This window comes from Castor canadensis, chromosome 5, assembly GCF_047511655.1.
Source record: "Castor canadensis chromosome 5, mCasCan1.hap1v2, whole genome shotgun sequence".
NCBI classification, from domain to species: domain Eukaryota; kingdom Metazoa; phylum Chordata; class Mammalia; order Rodentia; family Castoridae; genus Castor; species Castor canadensis.
This window is the reverse complement of record NC_133390.1, coordinates 127,417,263-127,444,879: the sequence shown is the minus strand read 5'-3', so window position 1 is coordinate 127,444,879 and position 27,617 is coordinate 127,417,263. Positions and strand designations below refer to the sequence as shown.

At 42.5% G+C, this 27,617-nt stretch overlaps 1 protein-coding gene and 1 non-coding gene across 2 annotated transcripts in view; both read left to right on the top strand.

Moving 5' to 3' along the window:
• Positions 1–27,617, top strand: part of Glb1 (galactosidase beta 1) — an 80,467-nt gene that overhangs the window by 33,786 nt on the left and 19,064 nt on the right. The window contains exons 10-13 of the mRNA XM_020175169.2: positions 2,396–2,508; positions 18,073–18,147; positions 20,863–20,952; positions 24,979–25,092. Of these exons, the coding sequence (XP_020030758.1) occupies positions 2,396–2,508; positions 18,073–18,147; positions 20,863–20,952; positions 24,979–25,092 (392 nt within the window). The remainder of the gene's footprint in view (positions 1–2,395; positions 2,509–18,072; positions 18,148–20,862; positions 20,953–24,978; positions 25,093–27,617) is intronic.
• Trnaa-ugc (transfer RNA alanine (anticodon UGC)) lies at positions 22,323–22,395 on the top strand. Its single transcript has one exon. It is a non-coding gene; the product is annotated as a tRNA-Ala (tRNA).

The following is a 27,617-nucleotide window of genomic DNA, read 5'->3' as shown; positions in this document are numbered from 1 at the left end:
CAATTTTATAACTATTATTAGAGTTAAGATCAAGATATAAAACTCATGTAGTATGCTGAGGTCAGTCATTGATAGTTTAGCTCCTCTATGTGTGTGTGTTTTCTATTTGGACACAGTTAAGATTGGTAACACCTTTTTCATTCAGTAGAGATGGAACTTGGTTGAAGAATAAAGACTGGTAGTTTTTGCAATCTTAATAATTCACATTATAATTTTTAAAATCTTACTGTTCTTAGTGCTGGTGGTTCACACCTATAATCCTAGCTACATGGGTGACTGAGATCAGGAGGATGATGGTTTGAGGCCAGCCCCGGCAAATAGTTCTCAAGACCCTATCTCTAAAATAATCAGAGCAAAATGGAGTGGAGGCATGGCTCAAGCAGTAAGCACTTGCTTTGCAAGTATAAGGCCCTAAGTTCAAACTGGAGACTCCAATCCCACCAGAAAAAAAGTCACCACTTAGGAAGCAAAAGCTGTCCTCAGCCTATCTAGTGTCCCTGCCTCTGCTGTGAATCAATCAACAGAAGCCCCCTTTCCATTTCTCTTTTCTGTACAGTTATCATATGAGACTCATCTAGGCTGGAATTGTTGACACCATTTTCCAGGTCAGAGTAACATGCTCCACGTGTTGCCAGCTCAGCTGGCAAAGGACAGAGCCTGGGTTTAAACTCAGGGCTCAGTGAGCCAGTCTCTGCCCATTGAATAACCATGTGTTGCTCCTGAGCTAGCTCCCAAACCAACCCCACTGTGTTCTTCAGGCCCCTCTAAAGCTGCCCTCCAGCCCAGTCTCTTTGGGAAGCTGAGGCAGGGCCAGTCTGTTCTGCTTGTGCAGTGGGCATTCCCGTGCCCTGTGCCTGTGTGTGTCCATAGCTGTGTGACAGCTGCCTATGGGACCCAGGCTGTCCTCCACTTCTGACAGTGTGAAGAGTTGAGGAGTTCTAAGTCTTGCCCTTTCTCTTGCCTTTCTTCCTCATACCCTCTCCCACAGCCTTAAGCTTGCACTGCCTCTCTGGGAGGCTGCCTTGGGTGGGTCCAAAGACATCCACAGGAAGATGGCACTGGTAGAACTAGAACAAAGGCTTGATCCCCACTGGTCTACTGCCCAGCCTGGGTTCCCTCAGCCTGTTGAGTTTGTATGTGGAAGCTATACCATTCCTCCTCAACGTGACACCATTTACTGAGCATCCTCTGTGTGCCTGGCCCTGGCTGGTACAGAGAGGCTGTCTGTAGTTGAGTGCAGAGCAGGACCCAAATGAGAAGCCCAGGCCACATTAGGTAGAAGAGGAACCACAAAGAAGGTAAGCTCCTTGAACAAGGATGTGGTTTTATTTTCCTCTGTGGCTCACAGGAAGAGATGCGTTTTGACCTGTGCTTCCCCCAAGGCAGGCAGACCTGTTGGCTATGAGCTGTCTCTGACTAATAAGAAATGGGGAAAGTCATGTGCCTAGATCAGTTTGATTGTTTGAGTGGTCCAGGTCTCTCCAAATGGAGATTCAGACTCCAAAATGACCAGGAAAGGTATTCCTTAGATGTGCTCTCAGGAGCAGCACCTGTAAGAGACTGTGGGAGGCAGGATGGGGCCAAGAAGTCAGGCTGTGACATAATTTTATGAGTGAAATCAACCCATCCTACAGGGAACTCTGGAACCAGGATGGCCCTTTGAAGCAAGAAGAGATGGTTTTTATGTTCCTGTAGTGGCCAGCTGTTGGGTGTATGATCTCTCTGGGGGATTGTAACATTGGGTAAGACAGAGGCCAGCACCCAGAGAGGGTCATATATGAGTGGTATCAGGATCCAGTACCTGGGCAGCCAGAGTAATGACTTGGTGCCTTTGTCCTGAAGGGGGAAGCAAAAGGTATACAACAGCCCCTCCTTAGACACAAAGTCCTATGTGCCTGCTGTCATCTCCCATGTTGTATTGTCTGGTAAGCCCTCAGTTTTCTGCTGATCCTCAACCCAGTCACCCGTGTCTCCACCAGACCTTTTCTCAGCTACCCAATTTGAGGACATGAAAAAGATCAGAGATTGTAGGGTTGATGAAAATGTGGGTCCTCTCACATGCCCCTCCATTACTGGTGTGAGATGTCACCACGTTTTGCAGGGAGGAGCTTCAGATTCCTTGCTTGTCCTGTGGAGGTGACCGCTGTTGGAACTTCTGTAGAGAGCGTGGATAAGGAAAGTGCTGTGTGAACTCTAGGGTACTTGACAAGTGTCACCTTTAGGAACAAACTGTCCCTCTAAATTTACCTCCTGAGGACCACCTCCATGTCTCTTAACAATTGGTTTTCATGTGTCCTATATTTCTCCTTTCCCTAATCTGGGTTCATGGGTCCCAAAGAACTTGTGCCAGAGCCAGGCCTTCTGTAGTAACAAGCAGCACATTTTTGTCTTCTAGGGGCCAACACACCCTATGCAGCACAGCCCACCAGCTACGACTATGATGCCCCATTGAGTGAAGCTGGGGACCTCACTGAGAAATATTTTGCTGTGCGCAAGGTTATCCAGAAGGTGGGTGCTTCATGCTGGTGGTGGCAGGCTTGTCGTGCAGATCCTGTCTTGACACTGTGACTCTATAGATGACTTCTTGCCTGGAGCCTTAACGTTTAAAAGAGTGGATGAAAAGAAGCATCACCTAGGTTTGGGTTTGAGTCTCAGCCCCACCTCACTAGGAATGGACCTGTGAGCAAGTCACTCTACAGATGTATTCATCTGTAAAACTGGGATTACAGCACCATGTGGAAGGATCAAAAAGGACACATGTAGGTCATCCAGGTCCTGACATATGTCCATTCCTATTATTTATACCAAAGGCAGGAAAATGTGTGTCCAATAAATAGCTGAGGTATATAGGGAAAAAAAAGACTGTGGACCCCAGAGTGCAGCGCAGATGTGAGCTGTGCAGTGGTGAGTAATGCTCCACTTTCCTATTTAGGGTAAGTGATTGCTAGTTCCTCTTGGCCTGCTCCGAACTGTTGGTCCTGCCAGCAGTATAACCCAGGTGGGGTTTCCTGTTTCTGTGGTGGGTTAAAAAAAACCACAGTGTTTCTGCTCAGTCACCTGAGTTTTGAAGTTAAAAAACAAAAGTATTCTGCGTATAAATGGTCTGGGTTTTTTAAAGTGTGGTATAATGTCAATTTTAAGTCTGTGTTAAAAATTGTTATGAAGTATTTTAAACATATAGAACAATGTGCTCTAAACTTAACTACACCTAAGTTTTCAAAGGTGTGGTTAAAATTGTTTGCATGTTGTTTTTTATTACGGGTTTAATCTCAGTAGAAGTTGCAATATTGTCTTCCAAGCTTTCTCTGATTCAAAGCTTTCTGTTCCTTCCTTTATGTGAAACTTATCCTTTTAGCCTTTCTTCTTGTCTAATACATACCCAAAGTTATAGATTTGCTTCAAGTAGCACTATCCCATACATTTCTGCAGTATATTTATTATTTTATTATTGTTTTTCTTGGAATCATGCCTTTTTTTTTTGGCGGGACTGGGATTTTAACTCAGGGTTTCACAATTGCAAAGCAGGCACTCTACTGCTTGAGCCACACCTCCAATCTATTTTATTTTAGTTATTTTGGAGATGGGGTCTTGCAAACTTCTTGCCCAGGCTAGTCTCAAACTGAGATCCTCCTGATCTCAGCCTCCCAAGTTGATAGGATTACAGATGTGAGCCACAAGTAGCTGGCTAGAAACGTGCCTGTTTTGATTTCTCTTTGACCCTTAAAATATTCAAAAGTGTTAGAGGGCTTCTTTTGTTTTGTTTGAGACAGGGTTGCCCAGGCTAGTCATAAACTCTTGGATTCAAGTTATCCTCCTGCCTCAGCCTACTGAGTAGCTGGGGCTATAGTTGTGACTACTCCACCGAGCTCAAAATGTGTTTTTGAATAATTAAACAAGCATTTTTCTAGTTTTTTTGATTTCTAAAATATTTGCATCTGGGTAGAGGATGTTCTCAGTATGATTCCAGTCTTTTGAAATTCATTGAGCCTAGTTTTTGAGCCTGCCATGTGCCAGGATCAATAAGCAGTCAGTGTGTACTTGAAAAGTAGGCCTATTTTACAGTTGTTGGGTGTAATGGTCTGTATGCTTGTTTCTTAGAGTAAACTTATTAATAGGTTTATTAACCTTATTAATGTATAAAGATATATCATTATTACAACTTTGGTATGCTGATTAACTTTTTGTTAGATTATTCTATTTATTGAGAGTTGTTAGTTCTTCTATAGATACGTCAGTTTTTGAGACTGTGTTATTTATCAGGCATGCAAACTGAGAATTAAATTCCCCCGTGTTATTATCTAATCCTCTATCTTTAATCAGGCTTTGGCCCTAAAGGATTTTTTGGCTGTTATTAATTAATATAGCCTACTTACATTCTTTGGTTACCTGGCTTATCTTTTCCAGTGCTTTAATTACATTTGTCCCTTCTAAACAATACAGCCGAATTTCTTAAAGTATCGAAGTTGAAAATTTGTGTCTTTTTTGTTTGTCTAAATGTGTCAGTACTGGGGTTTGAACTCAGGGCTTCATGCTCGGTAGGCAGGCACTCTACCACTTGAGCCATACCTCCAGCCCAAAATTTGTGTCTTTTAACAGGTGCCTTTATTCATTCTCATTTATTGCAATTCTTGATACAGATTAACTTCGTACATCTTAATTGGTCATTTCTACTTGTCTGTCTTTTCATGTTTTTCTTCCATTTATTGCTTTCTTTTGGATTGTTTGAGGGTGTTTTCTTATTACCTCCTCTTCTGGTTTGGAAGTTATTCAGTGTATTTTTATTTTCTTAGTGGTTACCCATTGAAGTGTAATATTTACGCCCCCCAAAAAGCACATTTCCTATGTAGGTGGCTCAGTGAATTTATGCAAAGAGAATACAAGGCGTGACCAACGCCAAGAACCCGAGGAGCCTCTCTTGTGCCCCCTTCTCTTGAGCTCATCCTCAGTTCCTACCCACCTACCCAAAAGGTAGCTGCTCTCATCACCTGCAGGGCCAGAAACTAGTTTTGCTCATTTTGGACTTTATCTAAATAGGTTCATACAATCTGCACACTTTTGTGTCTGGCGTTTGAGAAACTTTAACATTTATTTCTAACTTATAATAGCTTAACATTAATTGCTTCATTTCCTCCATGTTACATCTGTCTCTAACTCCCATTGTACTCCTCTTGTGTGCTATTACTGCCCTGTATTTTAGGTCTCTGGCTTTAATTTTCTTGCATGCTCTCTTTAAAAACTAAAATCTAAAAGCCTTTCAGTAATGCCTTTGGATAGTGTTTCACTGCACCCACATAGTTCATTTGTTCACAAATGATTTTAAAAATGCTGTCAAGCACCCTCTTGTGCCAGGTGATTTTAGTAGTCAGTATAAATAGACCTTGATGAGAAGGTGAAGCTTGAGCAAAGACTTCCATAAGGTGGTGCCATGCGGATGTCTAGGCAGGGCCAGGCATTCTAGGCAGAGCTCAGCCAGTGAGAAGGAGGGAGCTCAAACACCATTTTGAAGGACTGGTAAGGAGGCCCCTGTGGCTGGAGCCCAGTAAATGAAGCAGTGGGAAGCCGGAGACAAGGCCAGAGAGGTAAATGGGAACTGATGCCTAGGGCCTTCTAGGTCATTGTAAAGCTTTGGCTTTTACTCTCAATGGAACGGAGATCTGCTGGCATTTCTTTTTATTTTTTTGGTGGTGCTGGGGTTTGAACTCATGGCCTCACACTTGCTAGGCAGGTACTCTACTACTTGAGCCACTCCATCAGCCCTTTTTTATGATGGGTTTTTTTGAGATAGGATCTTAGGAACTATTTGCCTTGACTGGCCTCAAACCACAATCCTCCTGATCTCTGCCTTCTAAGTAGTTAGGATCACAAGTGTGAACCACCAGCACCCAGCCTGGCATTTCTTTTATGGGTTTTAGAAAATTCTTGGCCACTTTCTCATCAAATGTTATGTTGACCCCATTCTCCCACCTTGCCTTTAAGGATAGCAATTCTATGTGTGTTAGACCTTTTTTCTGTGTTTTATATATCTTTTAAGTTCCTTTCCATTTTTTTCTGTCCTTTTTTCCCCTTTGCCTTACTTTAACCTAGATTTTTTTTCTGACCTAACTTCTCATTAACTAATCTTCTCTTTATCTGTGTCTGAGTCTGAGTTAAACCCATACATTGTAAATGTACTTTCAGTTACTGCATTTTTGAGCTCTAAAACTTCCATTAGATTTAAAAAACTATTTCCAGTTCTCTGCTGAAATTCTCCATCTTGTTATGTTAGATATATTTACCACCATTATTTTAAAGGTTTTTTTCAAATTATCCCAACATCAGGCTGTATTGTGGGTCTGTTTCATTGGCTTTTTTCCTCTCAGTGCTGAGCATTGAACCCAGGGCCTCACCCATGCTAGGCAAGCACTGTTCCACTAAGCTACATCCCAGCCTGGCTTTTTTCCTCATGTGCAGTCTTTAATCAGATAGTGTTGTCTTCTTGTGCGTTGGTTTTTCTTTTTCTCATCCAGAAGTCAATAAAACATAAAAGAAAGAGAGGATTTAGGCTCCAGATGTCTTACTTTTCATTCGAGCTGACAGATCACCTTAGTACAACAGAAATTCAGCTTATTTGAACCTGGGCTTCTGTCTTTCTGAGGGCTGGTCCATTTCTGGTTTAACTTCTTAGGGGCTCCAACTGGCAGCCGGAAGTGTTTACTAGGTTCTTCCTCCCTGATGGTCTCTGGAGTCCAATTTTTATCTTCTCAGCCCTATTAAGACTCCCAAAACTTATGTTCAACTTCTTGCCTCTCGTAGGCCATTTGTGGATTGACAAGTACCCTAGTGGAAAACTGATATGAAATATCAAACATCATGCTATTCTTCCATTTATTTGTTTGTTTGTTATTTAATTAGTTAGTTTTGGAGTTGTAACCCCTAAATTGTTTCCTGCATTGATAGCTTTCTGATCCCTCCAAAGCATGTATCTGAAAACATCTTGTCTGATTCCTCTAGATATTTTCCACAGGAAAGTTTGTTCATGAAAAGCTAGTTACAGAGATTTACTGACCCTAAGAAATCCCAAAGTTTCCCCAACATTGTTATTCACAGTTCTAACACCTCCAGACCACCAGGCATTTGTTGTCCAAATAACTTTCCTGAGACTTGAAGATCATTTGCTGAACCATTAGGCAAATATTTATTCAGTGTCAGTCTCTGGAGTTGGATGTTGGAAGGAAGAGATGAGCTGGGCATGGTGGTGTTCACCTGTGACCCCAGCACTCAGAAGGCTGGGCAGGATTGCATGAGCTGATGAGTTCAAGACCACCTTGGGCAACACAGGGAGTCCCTGCCTCAAAAAGAAAAAAAAAAAAAAAAAAAGATACCACGGCCCACACTGGGGGTGCTCAGGGAAGATGTAAATTTGCCCTTTTCTCTTTATATGTGCCTCTAACTCCAGAGTTCCTCCAAATAGATGAACCAGCCTTTGAGCAAGTTTTAAAGAAATGGCCAGTATTGCTCTTTCGCCACTCTTGGCCTTTTCCTTGAGAAGTCATTTATACTGTGTGAGGACTGACCTAGGAGTGAAAGGCCACAAAGAGGCCAGGCTGAGATCTGAGTCCTGACTGCAGCAACCTGTGGGTAAGGGACCCTCCTTCCACATATGGCAATATGGTAAATGCCTCTCAAAGGATAATTCTTGGGAGCTAGTTTTCTTATTTTACTCTAAGTTCTCAACTGAAGTTGTTCCAGAAGTTTCCCATCTGGAAATTTTATGCCTTGTCCTCAGAGTCTCTGTGCAGTTTCCTTTGGTAGACACAGCAGTTGCCTTGCTCAGTTGCTCCCAAAACACCAAGAAGGGATGTTATCCCCCTGCTGTTAGGCTCATCTGGTGTCCAGGCCCTGAGGGCTGCTTTTGGGAGTATGCCATGAGCACCTGCGGTTTCCCTCACATGAGTTAACTTTCCACCTTTACCTTTGGTGTCTCTTCTGCCAGCTAGAACTGCTGATTGATTTGACCCAATTATGGTGCCTGTGGACTTACTTCTTTTATAACCTGTAGATTCATCTTACAAACCACTTCACACATAGTAATGTTCTAAACAGATTTGTTGAGATATAGTCCACACACCACACAGTTCACCCATGTAAACCACACCATTCAGTTTCTTTATTTTGTTTTGTTCGGGGTGCTGGAGATGGAACCCAGGACCCCACACATGCTAGGCAAGTGCTCTACCACTGAGGCTACACCCCTCAGCCCCAGTGTTTTTTGGTGGGTTATATCATTAATTTTTAAACACTGTGGTGAAATGTATATAAAATAGAATATTATTCTCTTCTAACACTCTTCCCCACTCTGGTCAGAACCTTTGTAATCATTAAACAATTACTCCTTGTGTCCCCCTCCTGTAGCCTCCAGTAACCTCCAGTCTACTTTGTCTCTGTGTATTTGCCTACTCCAGATTTTTCACATAAAGCAGAGTCTTGCAATAAATATTTGTGTCTGGTTTATTTCCTTAGCACAGTGTTGTCAAGGTTCCTGTTACAATATGTGTCAGAATTTCACTACTTTTTATGGCACAGTAATATTCCATTGTATGACTATACTGCATTTTGATTGTCTGTTCATCTACCCATGAACGATGGGGTTGTTTATATGTTTTGCCTATTTGAATAATGCTCCATGGGATGCTGAGATACAAGTCTCTGCTTTCCATTCGTCTGGGTTTATGCCTAGGAATATAGCTGCTGATAGGTTTATTTTTAGTATATTTGTCTTCCTGAGATAGTGAGTTTTTCTGTGCCTAATACAGAAAAAAATTCAAGTCAAGTTTTAAATAATTTTTGTTTCAGTGGGACTGGAATTTGAACTCAGTGCTTTGCATTTGCAAAGCAGGTACTCTACCACTTGACCTATACCTCCAGTCCATTTTGCTCTGGTTATTTTGGAGATGAGGTCTCGTGAATTCTTTGCCCAGGGTGGCCTTGAACAGTGAGCCTCCTTATCTCAGCCTCCCAAGTAGCTATGATTACAGGCATGAACCACTGGTGCCTGGCCAAATCAGGTTTGAAAACAGATGCTGACACATGCTTTTTTGCACAGAACATCACTTTCTGCTTGGCCTCATCATAACCTATATTCTTGTTCTCTCACATTTCTTGCTGCTGCTTCCTGCCATCCCACACCTCTGAAAGCCCTCACACTTTTCTTGGCTTTCCTAGTTCTTTTTATTGATGTTCATGTCCGTCACCCTCCATTCCACCATACGTGGCTATTCAAGAGACTCTGCTCTGCAGACCTTCCTGCTGGGAACATGCTGACTCACTGTGGCTCCAGAGCCAGGGTGCTAGTGGGTTTTCCATACTGTAACACACACACCTGAGAAAATCAATGTATGAAGAGGAAAGGTTTGTTCTGGCTCACAGTTTTGGAGGTTCCCGTATATGATCAACCAGGTCCTTCAGACCTGTGGCAAGACAGCATATCATGGTAGAAGTGTGTGACAGAGCAGAACTGCTCTCTTAATGGTCAAAAAGTGAAAAAGAGGAGGAGGAAAGGGCTGGGGTCCTACATTCTGCTTCAGGGCATGGAGTCAATGACCTGAAGACTTCCAAGTCAGTTGGTCCCACCTCTTACAAGTTTCACTACCATCCAGTGCCACTAAGCTAGAGACCAAGCCTTTTTATTTATTTATTTTGGGGGGCACAGTATGGGGCAGCTTCATGCTTGCAAGGCAGGCAGACACTCTGCCACTTGAACCACACCTCCAGCCCTCTGTGCTCTTGTTATTTTGGAGATGGGGTCTCGCTTTTTGCCCAGGCCAGCCTGAACAGCGATCCTCCTGTTTTATGTTTCCCACCATTGCTGGACAGGTGCATGCCACCACACCTGGCTTTTTCCATAGAGGTGGAGTCTCAAGATCTTTTTTTGCTTAAGCTGTCCTGGAACCACAGTCCTCCTGATCTTACCTTCCAAGTAGCGTGGAATGACAGGTGTAAGCCACTGCACCCAGCTATTGGTTGAGATAGGAGGTCTTGCAAACTTTTGCCTGGGATGGCTTTGAACCACAATCTTCCTAATCTCAGACTCCCAAGTAGCTAAGGTGACAGGTGTGAGCCACTACCGGCTCCACCCCAGCTTGGGGACCAAGCCTTTAATGCGTGGGCCTTCGGGGAACACTTACCCAAACTATTGCAGGCAGGCAGGAGGACTTTAAACTTCAGTGTGGACTTGCCGCCAATGTGGACTTATACTTCCAATTTAGTGTTTATTGTCTCCAGTTCTCTTTGTACTGGGTTCATCTCCGCTTTCCATAGTCTAGTGTAAGCCATCACCCCTGTACTCTACTGTAGTATGCAGGTGACACTGTCTGCCACTTCACTGAGGAAGTAGCTACTATCAAATAGGCCAGGGTAGGGAACTTGAATTATGAGTCATAGGGGCCTTCAAACTATTGTAAGGAAGAAAATGATGTGCTCAGCTGTGCATTTTGGACTAGTTTATTGATAGTAAGGCATCAAAAGTGAATGTGCATTCAGAATGAGTAAAGAAGCCATTGCAAATTGCAAATGTCTTAGTTCAGCTACTATAACAAAGTACCATGGACTGGATGACTTATAAACAATAGAGACGTATTTCACAAAGTTCTGGAGGCTGGAAGACCTCCAAGATCAGATGTCAGCATGGCCAGGTTCTGGAGATGGCCCTGTTCTGTATGTCATGCTGTGGATTTCTGTGTTGTCCCATGCTGAGAAAGGGGGCCTCAGAGTTTTCTGGGTCTTTTTTGCAAGGCTCCAGCCTTGTGACTTAACTACCTTCCAGAGGCCCCACCCTAGCATACCATCCCACATCAGGATTTTCACAGAGAAACTGAGGGGTACAACATAGTCAGTCTATAAACAAAACATGAAAATGAGCATAAAGCTGGGCTCCAGTGGCTCACACCTGTAACCTAGCTACTTGGGAGGCTGAGATCAGGAGGATTGTGGTTTAAGACCAGCCTGGACAAAGTTCTGGAGACCCCATCTCCAAAATAACCAGAGCAACATGGACTGGAGGTGTGTTTCAAGTGGTAGAGTGCCTGTTTTGCAAGCATGAAGCCCTGAATTCAAACCCCAGTCCCACCAAAAAGTAAAAAAAAAATCACCACCTCAATTGCTCTCTAGTTGGATCACAAAGTTCCCTGTAGTAACAGACATAAGAGAGCACATGACAGAGAGGCTGGACCAGAAAGAGACAAGGCTCAGGCCTGTCATGGTTAAATAATATTACTTCTGCAAATTGTGCAAACACATGTTAGGACCCCTCCCTTGGGGTATTTCCAGAGGCAGAAGACAAGTTGGGTGGCTGCCACAGTAACCTAGAAGTGAGGTAAAGGCAGGGGCAGCAGGTAGTGGAGAGGAGACACCAGATTTGAAAAATTGGAAGTAAAGTTGGAAGGACTTGGTGATTGGCTGGATGCACATGAGGAAGAGAGAGGAGTCGGTGATTTGTCCAGGTTGCAAGCTTGGGTGGGCATTGGGGTAGCAACTTAGACAGATGTTTGCAGAGGAGGCACAGCAGGAGAGGGAAACAAGTTCAGCTCAAGATGCCTTGGGGACATCGAGGTGAAAGCATCTGTCCAAGCTCTGGCCTTTCTCTAGGGAGAAGCCAGCAAAACAGGCAAAGACAGGGAGGGAGCCATCAATGCAGATGGAGGCTGAAATCCTGGCAGAGGCTGACATTGCACATGAAGCACCAGGAAGAACAGTGAGCCACACAAAAGATAAACCCAGGGGTTCCCAACTGTTTGACCAGTGGGTAGAGTAAGACACACCTGTGAAGGAGGTCAGCTTTAGAAATGAATATAACAGATTGCAGCTTAACATGGGCTCACCATTTCCTCCCTTTTCTTTTATCCTTCTCTTTTTTGGTATTTTAGGTTTGGAAAAGAAACATGGTCTACTTTGAAAGATTTAATGAGCCCTGTCTTAATAGACTTCATCAACATTTAGTTGGCTGATTTGTTAAATGATATTCAAGCTATTTCTTGCATCAAGGAAAGGAATTTGAGTGGCAAATACCTCCATATATAGCCTTACGTATATCTTTCTTTCACCGAAGAATAAGGAGTGGAAAATGCTTCCTTTTGAAGACATTTCAAGCATACCTTCAGTGGCAGTGGACACTATCTTTCCCTCCCATGAACTCTGGAGAGAATTATTGCCCAGTGGGTTGCCCAAGCCTGTGCTAAGTGGTGAGGGGCCCAGGCAGCCCTTTGCATGAGCGTCTTCGAGGCATGACAAAGCTCATAACATTTGCATTTTCAAAGGTAGTCTTCTTTGGTGTGGGTAAACCTCAACCAATACGGTTAACACTTTGACCTCGGTGATGAGCCATAAAACTATAGGGCAGCACCCTCCCCCTCCCTACCAAATCCCGATGGGGCAACAGTGGGTTTGGTGTTGCATGTGTTTGAATAAACTTAAGACCTGCTTTAAGAGTTTTGTTCCAGTTCTTCATAGACATTCCATCAAAGAGAAAAGTTTGGCTGACTTGTTAGAGATGGCTTGCTCTGCAGAAACTAGTCAAGTGGTAGTCGAGGACCTTGATAGTTTCAGTGGACTAGGAAGGGACTCTGTGCCCGATAGCACTTGCTCATACCTTGAAGTGTTATTCTGTAGGAACAGCATTCCCTGTTGGTCATAGTGCATCTCCGGGCCCCAATTCTGAAAGCTGAAAAGTGCAGCTGGGAGGGGCAGTGGGGATAAGATAGCCACAGTGGTTTGCAGTACTCCAAAAGCTTAAGGAAGCCAGGGATGGTGGCACACACTTGCAGCCCCAGCACTGGGGAGGCAAGAGGGTCATCAGTTCAAAGCCAGCCTGGGCTATATAGCAAGACCCTGTCTCAAAGACAAGAAAAAGAAGCTTACAGAAGTTTAAAACCTGACCCAGGATCAGTCTATAATGGCTGATAGGTTGTCCTTCTCTGTTTATGACTAGAATGACTTTGGCTGGGTAAGCACACACAACAGTGTTGCCTCCCCACAGTGCTGGTAGAAGCACAGTGTTTTATACCCGAAACGAAAGTGAGATGTACTTTTAAGCTCACCTGCACGCTCATCATTTCCTACAGACTTAGGATTTTCTCTAAAACACTGATCTGGTCAGGATGCCTTCTAGGACTTGGCCTCCTGTTTTTTTCCCATCCACCTTCTTTTATTTTTTTTGAGGTTTGGTCTCACTATGTTGCCCAGGCTAGTCTCCAACTTTTGGGCTCAAGCATTCCTCCTGTCTCAGCCTCCTATGTAGCTGTGACTACAGGTGCACACCCCTGCACCTGGCCACCTTTATCTTCCAATTCTCCCTTTCTTATGCTTGGTTCTGTGGCCTTAAAATGGACAATAAAATTCACAAAACTGTCTAAATGGGACAGTGCTTTATCCACCTGGAAAGTGAGGGACACCCCAGCTACCTTCTCTGGAGAGTTGTCTTTGACTCAGCTCTCAGTGGAGTTAGTCACATTGTTTTCTGCTGCTGTCTTACAGTGTGAGTCAAAGCACTGCTTTTCGTAGTGTGTTGGTATAACTTGTTTGTACACATTTCTTACTCTAGACAAGCAACTGTTTGGTACCAGGCATAGGATCTGACACAAAGTACTTTCTGGACAAGAGTTTGTCAGGTGAGTGAATAAAAACATGAGATCCTGGTTGAGAGAACAGATGGTCACTGTTGAGTTTGCTGGGTTCCCTGGGGACAGAGAGCCCCCTGTGCTGACTTTGTCCACCTTCAGAAGTATAGTGAGAGGCAGTCTTATTATCAGTCTGAAAATTATGATTAAAGCCAAATTATTATGGAGAAGTAAAGGTTCAGAAGTACCGTGTTTTGGTAGGTTTGTCTATTTTCTGGAACATTAATTAGTTGAATAGAATATTAGGATTTTATGAAATGATAAACTAGTATCAATAAAAACACTAAAATTTAAATGAAAAGGAAAATTGTAGCAAAACAACAGACAAATGGAAGCTTAATACTTATGTTAAAATGAGCTAATACTATTAATTAAAATAATATTATCCAAACAGATAATAGGGTGAAAAACCTAAGTATTTCATAATTTGATGAAAACTATTTTAAGAGTCCTACAAAATGCTCATATCCTTTGACCTAGTCATCTCTCACTTGCAGCCTTATTTCAAAGGTAAAAGTTTGTCCAGGCATTGTGACTCACACTTATAATCTCAGCTATTAGGGAGGTAGAGATAGGCAGGATCACAGTTCAAGGTCAGCCAAGGCAAAAAGTTAGCAAGATCTCAACTCAACCAGTAGCTGGGTATGGTGGCGCATGCCTGTCATCCCAGCTATGCAGGAAGCGTAAATGGGAAGCTGGTGGTCCATGATGGCCCAGGCAGAAACACTAGACCCTATCACAAAAATAACAAAAGCAAAAAGGCCTTGAGACATGACTTGTGCAAGGCTCTGAGTTCAAGCCCCAGTACCAAAAAAAAAAAAAAAAAAGTGGGGCTTAGTAGAAGGTTGTTATATCAACTGAAGGTACTTCTAGAAAGCATTAAGGTCTTTCTCAGGGGACCCTGGTTAGTTTTCTTGAGCCTGGCCCCACACAGCCTCTCTGGCTTCCTCTTGTGAAATATGATCTCTTCCTCCTGCGCATCCCCTCACCCCCAAATCTGCCCGAAGCCCTCTCCAGAGTCAGGCTCATGCTGGGGCCATACCATTGACTCTCCAGACTTCTAAGCTAAATAAACCTCTTTTCTTCACAAATTAGCCTACCTTAGGTATTGTATCATAGCAGTGAAAACACAAATACACAGGGTCCTGGAAAGAGAGGTCAGAAAGGGTATGAGCAAAATGGAGCTGAAAATGAGAACCTGTGTATTTCCTGTTGGATCTTTCACTCCACTCTCAGACAGTTCATCTGCGAGGCATCTCTCCACCAATCAGAAAATCAGAGGAATTTTTCTCTTTAAAAAGAATTTTAAAAGCCAGTAGCCCTAGGGTAAAGACCTACTAGATCACAACTGACCCTGTTAAATTACCCTAAAACAAAGCCCCGCAGTGAGCAAGCCTTGCTCTATGCATTGGACAGCTGTAGACAGGGTGACCACATAGACACTGGTACATTTCTTTGCATCGCCATTAAATGCAAATAGACGGCCAGCTTTGAGACAACCATAAATCCTGTAACAGAAAAGAAAAAGACCAAGTTGAAATAAACAGAAAAATAACAGAAGCAACAGAGAATTTGGGGGACAGAAAGATCTTAAAAAAAACCTCTCAAATTTATACCCTTCAGCGAGATTTGAGAAATACTGCATCCATAAGAGAAAAGCAGGATACTTTGAAAAAGGAGCCACTAGAGAACAAACACAAAAGAGTTCTTGGGAATGACAAAGTGGCTTAAGTGGTAGATGCCAACCTAGCAAGTGTGCAGCCCTGAGTTCAAACCCCAGTACCTCCAATAAATAGTAATAATGATGATGATGATGATGATGATGATGATGATGATAGAAGTTAGAACCAGAAACAGAGGTGCTAATAGAAGAGAAGAAATAAGAGATATAGATGGGTGCCGGTGGCTCACGCCTGTAACCCTAGCTACTCAGGAGGCAGAGATCAGAAGGATCTCAGTTTGAAGCCAGTCTGGCAAATAGTTTGTGAGACCCTATCTCAAAAATACTCATCACAAAAAAGGGCTGTTGGAGTGGCTCAGGGTGTAGGCCCTGACTTCAAAATCCCAGTACGTGAGGGTGGTAGTGGTGGGGAACAACCCAGGATGTCCATCCTGTCACTTTAAGAAAGAAAAATAAAGAATTTATCCCAAATTGAAAGGGGCATCTCAGTTGACCAGCATAATGAATGCCAAAAAAGTTGAAAAAAAATCCTTGAGAGAATTTTAGGACATTAAGAATAAAGAGGTAACATTCTTCTAGAGAGAAAAAGCCAGTCCCTTTCAAAGGAACACGAATGAGGTTGGTGTGTGGAACACTGAATGACGGAGCTCAACAGAACAGTACCTTTGGCATTTTGAGGGAAGATTTTTTTGACATGGAATTCCATGTCCATCCAAACTGTAAACTAAGTGTAACACTCAGAGGTTCAGGACGTTCTTAGGAAGTCACTTGAGATTGTGCCACATTGAAATGAGTATGTTGTAAGATACTGGAAATAGAAGCTGAAAAGCCAGGAGAGGAATATAGGGAAGTCTCAGGATATCAAGCCTAGAAGGGCGTCAGTCCCTTGGAGCATAAAGACAGAATTCCAGATGGGAGTTTTCTAGAGGTTGGGGGAAAAAGGTGTTTGGAGAAACTTGCTATCATTTGTTATCACCTAAAGAGATGTTTAGGAATAACCTAAAGAGGAGTTGACCTAAAGACAGAAAAAAGACCAAAGTATGGAAATATCACAGTGAAACTCCTTTGTACGATTAATATATACCAATTTTAAAAAAGGAAAAACAAAAAAGGCAAATTGAAACTCCAAGGATGAGAGAACACAAAAGCTGAACAAAGCAGAGCCTGCCATTGTAGTATGTGCCATTTAGCTACACAGAGAGCAATGTCTGTGTAATTACAGTGGGAGCACTGATTGGTTCTGAGGTCTGAGTAGATAAAGGGAGGATTTAAGGCAACAGAACAGATGGTTTTAACTTTGACAGTGTAAAAGTGTATGCTGAGATGAGGGCTAGAGTGGTGAGAACTCAGGGAAGGATGCAAATAGACTTATCTTAGAAAATGTGGACATGAAGGATAGCATCTTAATTGATGGAATGAAAAATAAAGGCATAAGGATGTTAAAGTTGCAAAGGTGACCAGTAGAGAAACTGAAAACAGTGATGTGGCCACGTTGGCAAGAAAGGAAGATATTCCAGGGAGGTGTACTCGCCATGTGTTAAAGAAATTAATGATAATGTTTTAGTTTTACTCATTTATTTTTAAGAAATTTTTGGTGGTACTGGGGTTTGAACTCTGGGCCTCATGCTTGCTAGGCAGGTGCTCTACCATTTAAGCCACACCCCCAGCCCTTTTTCGCTTTGTTATTTGTTAGGTTTTGCCCTCCTATTTATGCCTCTTGCATAGTTGAGATCATAGGTGGGGTCCACCACACCTAGCTTGTTGGTTTTTTCCCCCCAGCTAGCCTCAAACAGCCATCCTCCTGATCTACACCTCCCAAGTAGTTGGTATTGCAGGCATGAGTCACCATGCCTGGAAATAAACTCATGAAATCAAAAATAATGATATAAGTGTATTTAGACAAGCGAAAACAGGAATAATTAAATGATTTTCAAAATACTTTCCTCTGAAGAATAGAATGAAAAGTGAAGTAGGAGACTTGGTTTGCATAACAATCTTTTGACCTCTATTTAAATTACCCATTTTTTAATTATTTTATTTATTTGGTGGTACTGGGGTTTGAACTCCGGGCCTCATGCTTGCTAGGCAAGCACTCTATCTCTTGAGCCATTCCACCAGCCCTCATTTTAGCACCGCATGCAGCGTGACTCTCTACCCAATACTTCAGTGTATGTTTTGTAAGAATTTGTACAAAAATTCTCTCTAGCCACTAGGACCTGATGGCACATAGCTAAAAACCCAGGGCTTCCGAGGCTGAGGCAGGGGATCTTGAGTTTGAGGCCAGCCTGGGTTATATAGAAAGCCTCTGTATCAAAAAAAAAAAAAAAATTCTCATGTAACTGCAGTAAATTTAACATTGCACAATCAATAGGATGGGTAGCTTTTGCTACTGTCGCCCTCCCTTCAGGTCCAGTGGTACCGTCCACCTCAGTCTTCCTCTTTCCCACTGCCTAGTATTCTGGAGTTTACCCTCATCCTCTCTGCTTGTTTTGCCTTTTGTTTTAAGTCTTTTGTTCTGTAATTATTTGAATGACTCCCAGAGCTTAAAACGCAGGCACACACTTAGAAGTAACCTTCACCAGATGCTGTTTGGAAGATATGTTTGGTTCCTTTGCCTTTCCAAAAATCACCAGTACTGTCGCTTGAGTCTCTGCCTTCCTCTCAGAAGGTGAGTTTTATGGATGGGTTTCTGAGGGGCTAACAGCTTTTTTCTTTTCTCTGTTTTCCCACTCTGGCTTATAGTTTGAAGTGGTCCCAGAAGGTCCTATCCCTCCATCCACACCAAAGTTTGCCTATGGGAAGATCGTTCTGGAGAAGGTAAGCAGTGAATGAATAATAGAACGCATTTAGTAAGGAGCGAGGAAGTGGAATTGGGCGGCAAGAGTGAAAGTGTTGTACCCGGTCGGTATTTTTCTATGAGTTTGTTTTCTTTGAGCCTGGGTGGCAGGGTGGGTGATGTTTCTGGGGAAATGGAAGGTGGAGATGAGAAGATATGCGCGCATGTTGACAGGATGCACTAATAAGGGCCAGGCTGGAGTAGTTGGCACTCTTAGGTCATTAAGGTCATTTTGGCTCAATCATCAGCTGTCCAAGGCAGTGTAAGAGCCTTTGCCACTCATTCTGACCAGGGAGGCTCTTTTTCCATAATTTGCTTGCTCCCTTTTTAAGGAGTTTCCCCAAGCCATATGAATTTTTTTTTTTTTTTATGAGACTAAGGTTTGAACTTGTGGCTTTGCACTTGCAATGCAGGTACTCTACCATTTGAGCCACACCTCCAGTCCATTTTGCTATGGTTATTTTGGAGATGAGGTCTCTTGAACTATTTGTCCAGGCTGGCCTTGAACTGGGATCCTCCCAGTCTCAGCCTCCCAAGTAGCTAGGATTACATGCAGGAGCCACTGGCACCCAGCTAGCTACAGGAATTTTGATATGTCTCTACCCTAAATTATATACTCTGCTCCATCTCAAAATCATGTCCTAACTTTTATGATCTATGGCTTATTAGAAAATGAGACATCAAGGGGAGAAGCTAGAAATTAATCATAAGTAAACATTAATGTCATTTTATTCTAGGAAAGACTTCTTTTAGATCTTATTTAATAGTCAAAAGGACTGACATAAGCCAAAGTCAGGTTGTTTTGGCCTTCTGTGTTTTCAGGTTTTCCCCCTCATCATCCCTAACTCCTACATGTATTCACTCACAAGAAGAAAAAACATGAAATTACCTTTTTCTTAAGAATCTCGAGATTCTAAAATAGCATCGTAGGTTTTTATCTTTAAGCAAAATGCCAAACATGATTGTATAATTTTTCCATCGAAGAAGCCTTCTGACGTATGGTTGGCTGACTGAGCTGTTGTGACATTTTCCACCTAGTGTCAGTTTTGTGTGCTACATTCTACAAAGAATGTGGTCTCTGTCAGATAGGAATCTCTCTATAGATTAATCAGACTTTAATCTCACTTGAAAAGGGCGCAGCTTCTACTTGCTCATCACTACAATCACTAGAGGAAAAGGTTGGTTGGTGTTAGAGCTATGAAAACTTAATTTTATGTGGCAGAAAGTAGCTCTTAGTGTTTAAAACAACAGAACACTAAGTAGCTTAGTAAGAAGCATTCTGTTTCCCCTGAAGGAAAATCAGCCTATAACTTAATTTGATATATATAAAACATAGTTAATAGAATCAAAGTTTGGCTGTGAGTTGTAGTCCTTTAGTTGTCCATGTGGGAAAAAACCCAGGTGAGTAGCTGGCTTGATGAAGTTGTTTTTTTTTTTTTCGGTACTGAGGCTGGAACTCAGAGCCACCCCCATCAGCCCTTTTTTGTGAAGGTTTTTTCAAGATAGGGTCTTGCAAACTGTTTGCCTGGGCTGGCTTCAAACCATGATCCTCCTGATCTCTGCCTCCCGAGTAGCTAGGATTACAGGCATGAGTCCCCGCTGCCCAGTGATGGAGTTGTAACTTAGACTTTTTTCCTTGATGCTACACAGCAGCAAGGTAACCTTGGAAAGCATTTATAAAATTCCTAACCAGTATCATGCAATGGAACACTGTGTAACGGAGCCAAACATGACTACAAATCTTGGCTCTACCACTGCTCAGGTGAGCTCCTCTGAGTCTCTGTTGCCTCATGTAGACACGGGGTCAGTGCTGCCCCACTGGGCAGCCGTGAGGATTAAACAAGGTGGTGGGTATACAGTGCTCCTGTCTCACCTGAAATATACAGGACTTGATGACTGGGAGGTATTGTCATTGTTATTGCATTAGAAAAAACATGCTGGGTTGTAAGAACACACAATCCTTTGGAATTAATGTAGTGAACATTTATTATGTCTACCAGCTGCTGGGTATTGGGGTGAGCACAGTGTGTATCCTACCCTAAAGGATCTGACAGTGTGGCAGGGGATACAAAGATAAAGCAATTGATAAAAGACACAGGCTCAGAACATATGCCACAGACAAAATCAGAGGACGTGAAATAACTATGAAATAGTCACAGTGAAGTGACAAGATAACAGTATATCTAAACTTAGAATCATTTGCCTCTGTTACTCCTTTCGCTTCATGGTTATTTCACTCAGAGATGTTGTGGAAAGCTTTACCGAGGAGGCTGGCTCAAAACCTCAGTTTTCATTCATTTTAAGGCCTTTCATATCTAGCCCTGAGCAGGTGGTATTTCTGAATGCGTATGTTGGAAATTCTTTTTGAGATACCATCATTTACATTTTTCATCAAGACTTAAGCTCAGTGGTAGAGTGTTTGCCTAGTACGTGCAAGGCTCTGGGTTTGATTCCCAGCAAAGGAAGGAAGGAAAGAGGGGAGGGGAGGAGAGGAAAGGAGGAGGGAGGAAGGAGGGAGGAAAAAGAAGTGGATGAAGAGAACTGAAAATGAGTGGAAGCAGCATTGAGTGAAATTTAGGTTTTTTGGGGGTTTGGTTAAGTTCACCAGTATCTTTGGTGATTTGGATGTAATATGATCTACTCTGATTGCTGGTAACAGGCTACAGTGAATGAATGCTGCTTTTGCTTCTTTTCAGTTAAAGACAGTGGCAGCTGCTTTGGATGTCCTGTGTCCTAATGGGCCCATAGAAAGCCTTTATCCCTTGACATTTATCCAGGTGAAACAGGTAGGCCTTCGAAGGTAACACTTCATCCTTTTTTCTACTGGCAAGATGATGCTTCTGGACACAGGGACCAAAATGCTAACCACATAAATGAGACCCGAGGAAGCTAACCCTGTGTCTCCAGGCTGTGAGCTGATCTTTTCTGCATTTTCCTCTTATTTCTTATCACTCACATAGGACGTGGCTTGACTTACTTCAATATACTTCTGAAAAGTTTTAAATCAAGTGCCTTGACTGATCTACTTAATCCTTATTGCTAGGCTTGGGTGGAACACCACCATTTTAACTCACAAAAAGGCAATTGAGGTGCAACCACTCTGGAAAAAAATTTGGAGGCTTCTTAAATCTAAACATAGACCTGCCATATGATCCAGCAATCCCACTCCTGGGGCTATACCCAAAGGAATGTGACACAGGTTACTCCAGAGGCACCTGCACCCCCATGTTCATTGCAGCACTATTCACAATAGCCAAGTTATAGAAACAGCCAAGATGCCCCACTACTGACGAATGGATCAAGAAAATGTGGTATTTATACACAATGGAATTTTATGCAGCCATGAAGAAGAATGAAATCTTATCATTTCCAAGTAAATGTTTGGAACTGGAGAACATCATTCTAAGTGAGGTCAGCCAGGCTCAGAAGACCAAAAATTGTATGTTCTCCCTCATATGCGGACTTTAGATCTAGGGCAAATGCAGCAATGTGGTTGGACTTGGATCATATGACAAGCGGAGAGCACATACAGGAGATATAGAAATAGGTAGAAAACCCAAAACATGAAAGCGTTTGGTGTCCCCACTCCAGAGGAACTAATACAGAAACCTTAAAACGACAGGTTATCATGAGAAGGGGATCAGGAACCAGTGTAAAGATCAGTTAGAGATGAATCAACATGGGTTGTAACACGTGTACATGAAAGCAATGTTAGAAATCTTTCTGTGTAGTTATCCTTAACTCAACTAGCAAAAACGCTTTGTCTTCCTTATTATGCTTATGTCTTTTCTTCAACAAAATTAGTGATAAGGGCAGAACGGGACCTGCCTGGAACTGAGGAGGGAAGTTGGGTAGAGGGGAAGGGAGGAGGTAGGGGGAGAAATGACCCAAATAATGTATGCACATGTGAATAAATGAATAAAAAAAAATTAAAACAAAGATAGATAATAGGGGTGCCAATGTCAACTGTCCATGAGGAAACTTTTTGGAGACATGAAAATGTTCAGTATTTTAATTAGAGTTATGACTACATAGTATAGGAAGTGTTAAATTTTATCCAACTAAATGCCATCTATGTTTTATATGTAAAGTATATCTCAGTAAATAAAAATAAACTAAAGTTTGGAGCAAAAAAAAAAAAAAGCAATTGAGGGCTGGTGGAGTGGCTCAAGTGGTAGAGTGCCTGCCTTGCAAGCATGAGGCCCTGAGTTCAAACCCCAGTACCACCAAAAAAAAAAAAAAAAAGGGTGGGGGGCAGGGGCTAGAGGCTTGGCTTAAGTGGTAGAGTCCCTGCCTGGCAAGTGCAAAGCCCTGAGTTCAAACTCCAGGACAGTCAAAAAACAAAAACAGACAATTGAACCACCTATTCCATGTTACCTTAATGATGTGGAAAGTGTGTTCTTCCTAGCGGGGATTCTTAGAAGCTCTTTTTCCTGCCTTTGAAAAGAATGGAGCACATCTTGTTTTTCAGTGTCTGTATATTTGTATGTGTTTAATCTCTAGGCACTGCCTCATCTTTTTTTAGAAGTTGTCCCCAACTTTTTATTTTGAAAAATTTCACCCTGCATACTTTTCATAGCTTCTCTTATCTTATTTTTCCCTTTGTGCATGTATGTAGTTAACTGGTTTTTTCTTTTTAATCATTTTTAGTTGTTGTGACCACCCCTAAATATTGCAGCATATACCTTTTAAGATAAAGGATATTCCCCTATGTGACCACAGTACTGTGGTTACCCTTAAGAAACTTAAGACTGGTACCATCCTGTTCTCTGGTACACGTTCTACAGTCAAGTGTCCTTCGTATGCTGTAATACCCTCTCCCGTTCTCTCTCTGTCCGGTTTCCAGCCCAGGACCTCACCTTGCATTTATTTATAAGGCCTCTAGTCTTCTCATCTGAGATGTTTCTTTCTCTCTCTGTCTGTCTGTCTGTCTCTCTCTCTTTCACACAGCATGGACATTTTTGACGAGTTCAGGCTGCTTGTAGACTGTCCCTTACTGATTAGACTCAATAAAATGGTTTTGGTGCAAACACAACAGAGGAGACATGTCCTCCTCAGGGCACAGCTCAAGATGCCCAGGATACCCCTGAGGCCCATCTGCCCCTTGTTGCCATGTTGTGCTCCATCACTGGGATCTTAGTCCCTTTTTTTGAAATGTTAGCTTACCTGAGTCTTCCTGTGTGACTTTCTGCGGAGGTTGCCTTCTGGAAGGAATGTGAACGATAAGGCCACATAACAGCGTATCTAAGTTTGGTGTACTTTGCCTCCAGTTACTGTTTTTACACTTGTGGTTTTATTCCAACAACTCTGCTTTGGGTCAGTACAGTGGTCAGTACAGCCCCCTGCATACACTTTTTCACTAACATCTGGGAGCATTCTTTTCTTACCTCAGCATGACACCAACTATACACAGGTGTCTGCATCTGTAAATGGTACTTGTCTTCACTTCACTTCAACTTTTAGCAGGGTCACTGAGCAGTCCTGACAAGGACAGACACAGGGCGCTTGGACCCTAGGGAGTGCAGTCCAGGCTACTGTGAAGCCACTTGCAGCCATGGTTCTTAAAACCTTCTGCTCTCTCACCTCTGGCCATACCGGTGTTCTGGAATTGGGTGGGGCTCCTTAGGGCCTGGTTGTTTCAGGTTGGGGACAAGCCCACACAATACTTACTTACAGTGAAACTATGGAGTGCACAGCTGCAGAAGTGGAGCCCAGCCTCATACCTCTGCAGGCTAGCCACCTCCCAGACTCCTGAGGTCTCAGCCATACCTGTGCAGGAGTCACCCAAGGTTCTGCTGCCCTCCTGAAAGCCCTGTGCAGTTTTCCTTGGCTTCTGAGGTAGTACTCACCACTTTTGGTAGTATTGATAAGTAAATAAATACATAAATAAATACAAACAAGAAGAGGCAGAGATTTGGGGTTGGGGGCAGATGTTATTGAGCTTGAAAGTTTGGGTGGGGCTAGCATACCATGTGTGCAGCCTGTTCCTGTCATTGAAGACAGTAGGTTGTTCACACTTTCCTTGGCTCCCCCAAATCACCTTTCAACTTTGGGGCTCAATAGTAGGGGACTCTGTCCTTGTTCCATGCTGGATTTCTACTGGATTCTCTTTGGGAACTCAGGTTTTTGTCCCAGCTCACCCTTGCTAGTGTCCACTGCAAGATGGAAATGGGCAAAGTCATCAACTAATTCCTGTGGATGCTGAGACTGGTTGAGGCATCCCCTGAGGACCAGAATGTCAGCATCTAAAATAACTTCTGACTTAGCAACAGTTACACCCTGGCCCCCCAATGCTCTCTTTCCCCTGTTACTCCACTTTAAATAGTTTCAGATTGAGTCTTGTTCTGTGTGTTAGAGCACAGTTAAGCCCAAGAACCTGGACAATGTTCTACTAAGCAGAGCTTCAGCTCTTGGTTTTATTGATGTATATTTGACTGGGTTTTTTTTTTTTTTTTTCTTCTTTTTCTTTATGTTGGTTTTTCTTGATTTTGTTTTTTGAGTTAACATCAGTAGTTCCAAGTCACTCTGAGCAAATGAACTAACTGCCGGGCGTTGTGTTATTTTCCCTCATGGAAGAGGGATGTGCTAAGATACTCTTCAGGGCTCCTTGCAGCTGCTGTCAGAGTGTTTACTCTGAGATCTGAGAACCAAAGCCAGTTCCCTTCTTGCAGATTGATTTTTGCTGGGGTTGAGGGAAGCTTTTCATTCTTTATGACTTTTGAAGCATGGCTTTCATACAGATCTAGGGAAACCAAATTCACTTTAAATGAAAAAAAGAGTGATGCCTTTTTCTTAAATCCTTTTCTAACTAGCATTTTGGATTTGTGCTGTACCGAACAACACTTCCTCAAGATTGCAGAAACCTGACAGCCCTCTCTTCACCCTTCAATGGGGTTCACGATCGGGCCTATGTCGCCGTGGATGGGGTAAGAGTGGTGTCTGAGCTGTGCTTTTCTGCCCCATGGGGGTATGCTGTGTGCACTTGTTAACATGGTCTTGAGGCCTTTGCTCACCTCTCCAGCCTCGGCTATACCCCTCTTCTTTATGCTGCTTAGCTGTGCCCCTTGCTTGCTGATGTGGCCTCAGGTATGCTCTGTTGTGCCCAGAACACCCCATGCCCACGTTAACCCTGAGGGCTGTGCTCAAAGACCTGCCCTCCCGGGAACCTCTGGATCCCCAGCCCAGGTCATGCTTCTGGGCTGAGCTCAGCGTGTTCCCCGCGCCTTCTCAGCTCCTTAAGGACAGTGTCTGTTTCTAGTCCTACTTTGTTTTGTGCCACTACACAAAGTTCATTGAACTTGATACCTTAGAACTTTGTTTCATAACAAAGGCAGATGCATTTGAAAATATTCATTCTGAGAAGAAGGAGAAGAAGGAAGGAAGGAGGAGGAGGGAGGGGGAAGGAAGGACAAGGGAGAAGGGGGAGGACTGGGGTGTGGCTCAAGTGGTAGAGCACCTACTTAGCAAGCACAAGGCCCTGAGTTCAGATCCCTGGACCACCAAAAAAAAAAAAGAAGAAGAAAGAAAGTGGGGGAGAGAGAGAGAGAGAGAGACAAAGGAAGGAAAGAAAGAAGGGAGAAAGGAAAGAAGAGGAAAAGGAAGAGAAATATCCATTCCAGGGCTGGGCATAATGGTGCACACCTATGATCTCAACACTCAGGAGGAGGCTGAGGTAGGAGGATCATGTGTGTGAGGGCAGCCTGGGCTACATAGCAAAATACTGTCTCTGGAAAAATAAAATTAAATTTAAAAATACAATATTTGGTAATGGGAACTTTTCATTATAAATTTGATCATTTCTGGTAACTTTTATATTTGAATTCACATAGATACTTAGAAATATATGACTTTTCAAAAGTTATATTAGTTTTTAGCATGAGACTTCCTTAGGGTTTTTTTTTTTTCCCCACTTAGGCAAGAAAACAAAATTAATTGAATTTAAATTCTAATAAGTGATGGTATATCCAAAAAAGAAGAGAAAGGCAAGTGGTTGGTGGGAATAGTTATTTTGCCAAGATGGGGCTAACTGCAAAACCAGCAGCTTTGCTGCCAAGAGTTTACACTCATTTCAGGTGGAATAGAATCTCTGTCTTTGCTAAAAGTGGTTAATGTGGAAATAAATGGAGTAAAGCTGAGGGTCTTTGTTAAGGAATATCCTGGAAACTAGAGCGCTGTAGAAGGACTGACTTAAACTCTCACAATTCGTGACTGACTGGAAAACTAAACATGTATGTGGGAGATGCAAGAGCCTAGTGAAAAGTAAAATTCAGGGGATACTTGCAAATTGGCTGCAGCTTTGAACACATTCCCCAACACATAACAGATCAATCAGCAGAGGGTGAGTCCTTATGGGTTTGAGGTGTTCGAGTACAACCTTCCCCTAAACCATTGAGTATGAAGACACAGGAGCAATCCTTACTGTCGAGTCTCTTGGTTTAACTATGTAATAATCCCAAAGGAGGGAAGAGAGGGGGGGAAAAATATTTGAGGAGATAATGGTGAAAACTTCTCAAATTTGATGGAAAACATTAACCCACAGCTCCAAGAACCCCATGTAAGATAAATACAAAGGGAACCATGTTTAGATACATCTGAAACTGCTGGAAGAAAAATCTTGAAAGCAACAAAATAACTCATCACATTCAAGAAAACAATAATACAATTAGTACTGACTTCATGTATAAAGTAATGGAGGTCAGAAAGCAGTAGAGTGATATTTTAAAATTCAGGGAAAAAAGATTTATATATCTAGAGAAACTGCCTTTTAAAAATGAAGTTGAGGGCTGAGGCAGGCAGATTGTGAGGGGCTGCAGAGCGAGACTGTCTCAAAACAAAAATTGAAATAAATGCAGACCCAGATAAACAACAAGACATCCATTCCTTATTGAAATAGTAGTTTGCAAGGCACATGAACAGATTTTCCAAACCAAGAGTTGAGTTAAAATATTTCCATTTTTTTTGTAATCAGCAGCTTTACTTTCAGTGGGAACACATTTCTGAAAGATTATGCTATACTTATGCTGATTATTTCTTTGTCAATTTAGGAGTAGTCTTAGTGAATTGCAGTCAGTGTAATGTCAGTATAAAAAAAATAACCTTTTAAAGAATTAGGAATATGTTGTTGATAAGATACCTCTTGTTTTCCTTCATTCTGTTATATAATTTCCGTGGTTAATGCATCATGTCAAGTATTTTGAGGTAAGAACACTCCACCTAACTCTCTGATTTTATCTTGGTCATCTGAGGTTGTTCATCTCTCCAAGTTATTTAGTAGCTATTTCTTCACAACTGACTTCTGTGCTGTGAGAACATGGAGTGGTTTCTGTATTAGGAATTCTCTCTTGGAATTTTGCTCCCATTCTTGTTCCTTTAAAAATAGATGCTCGGGGACTGGGGGGTGTGGCTCAAGTACTAGAACTGTCTTCTATAACTGTCTTGCAACTGTGAGGTC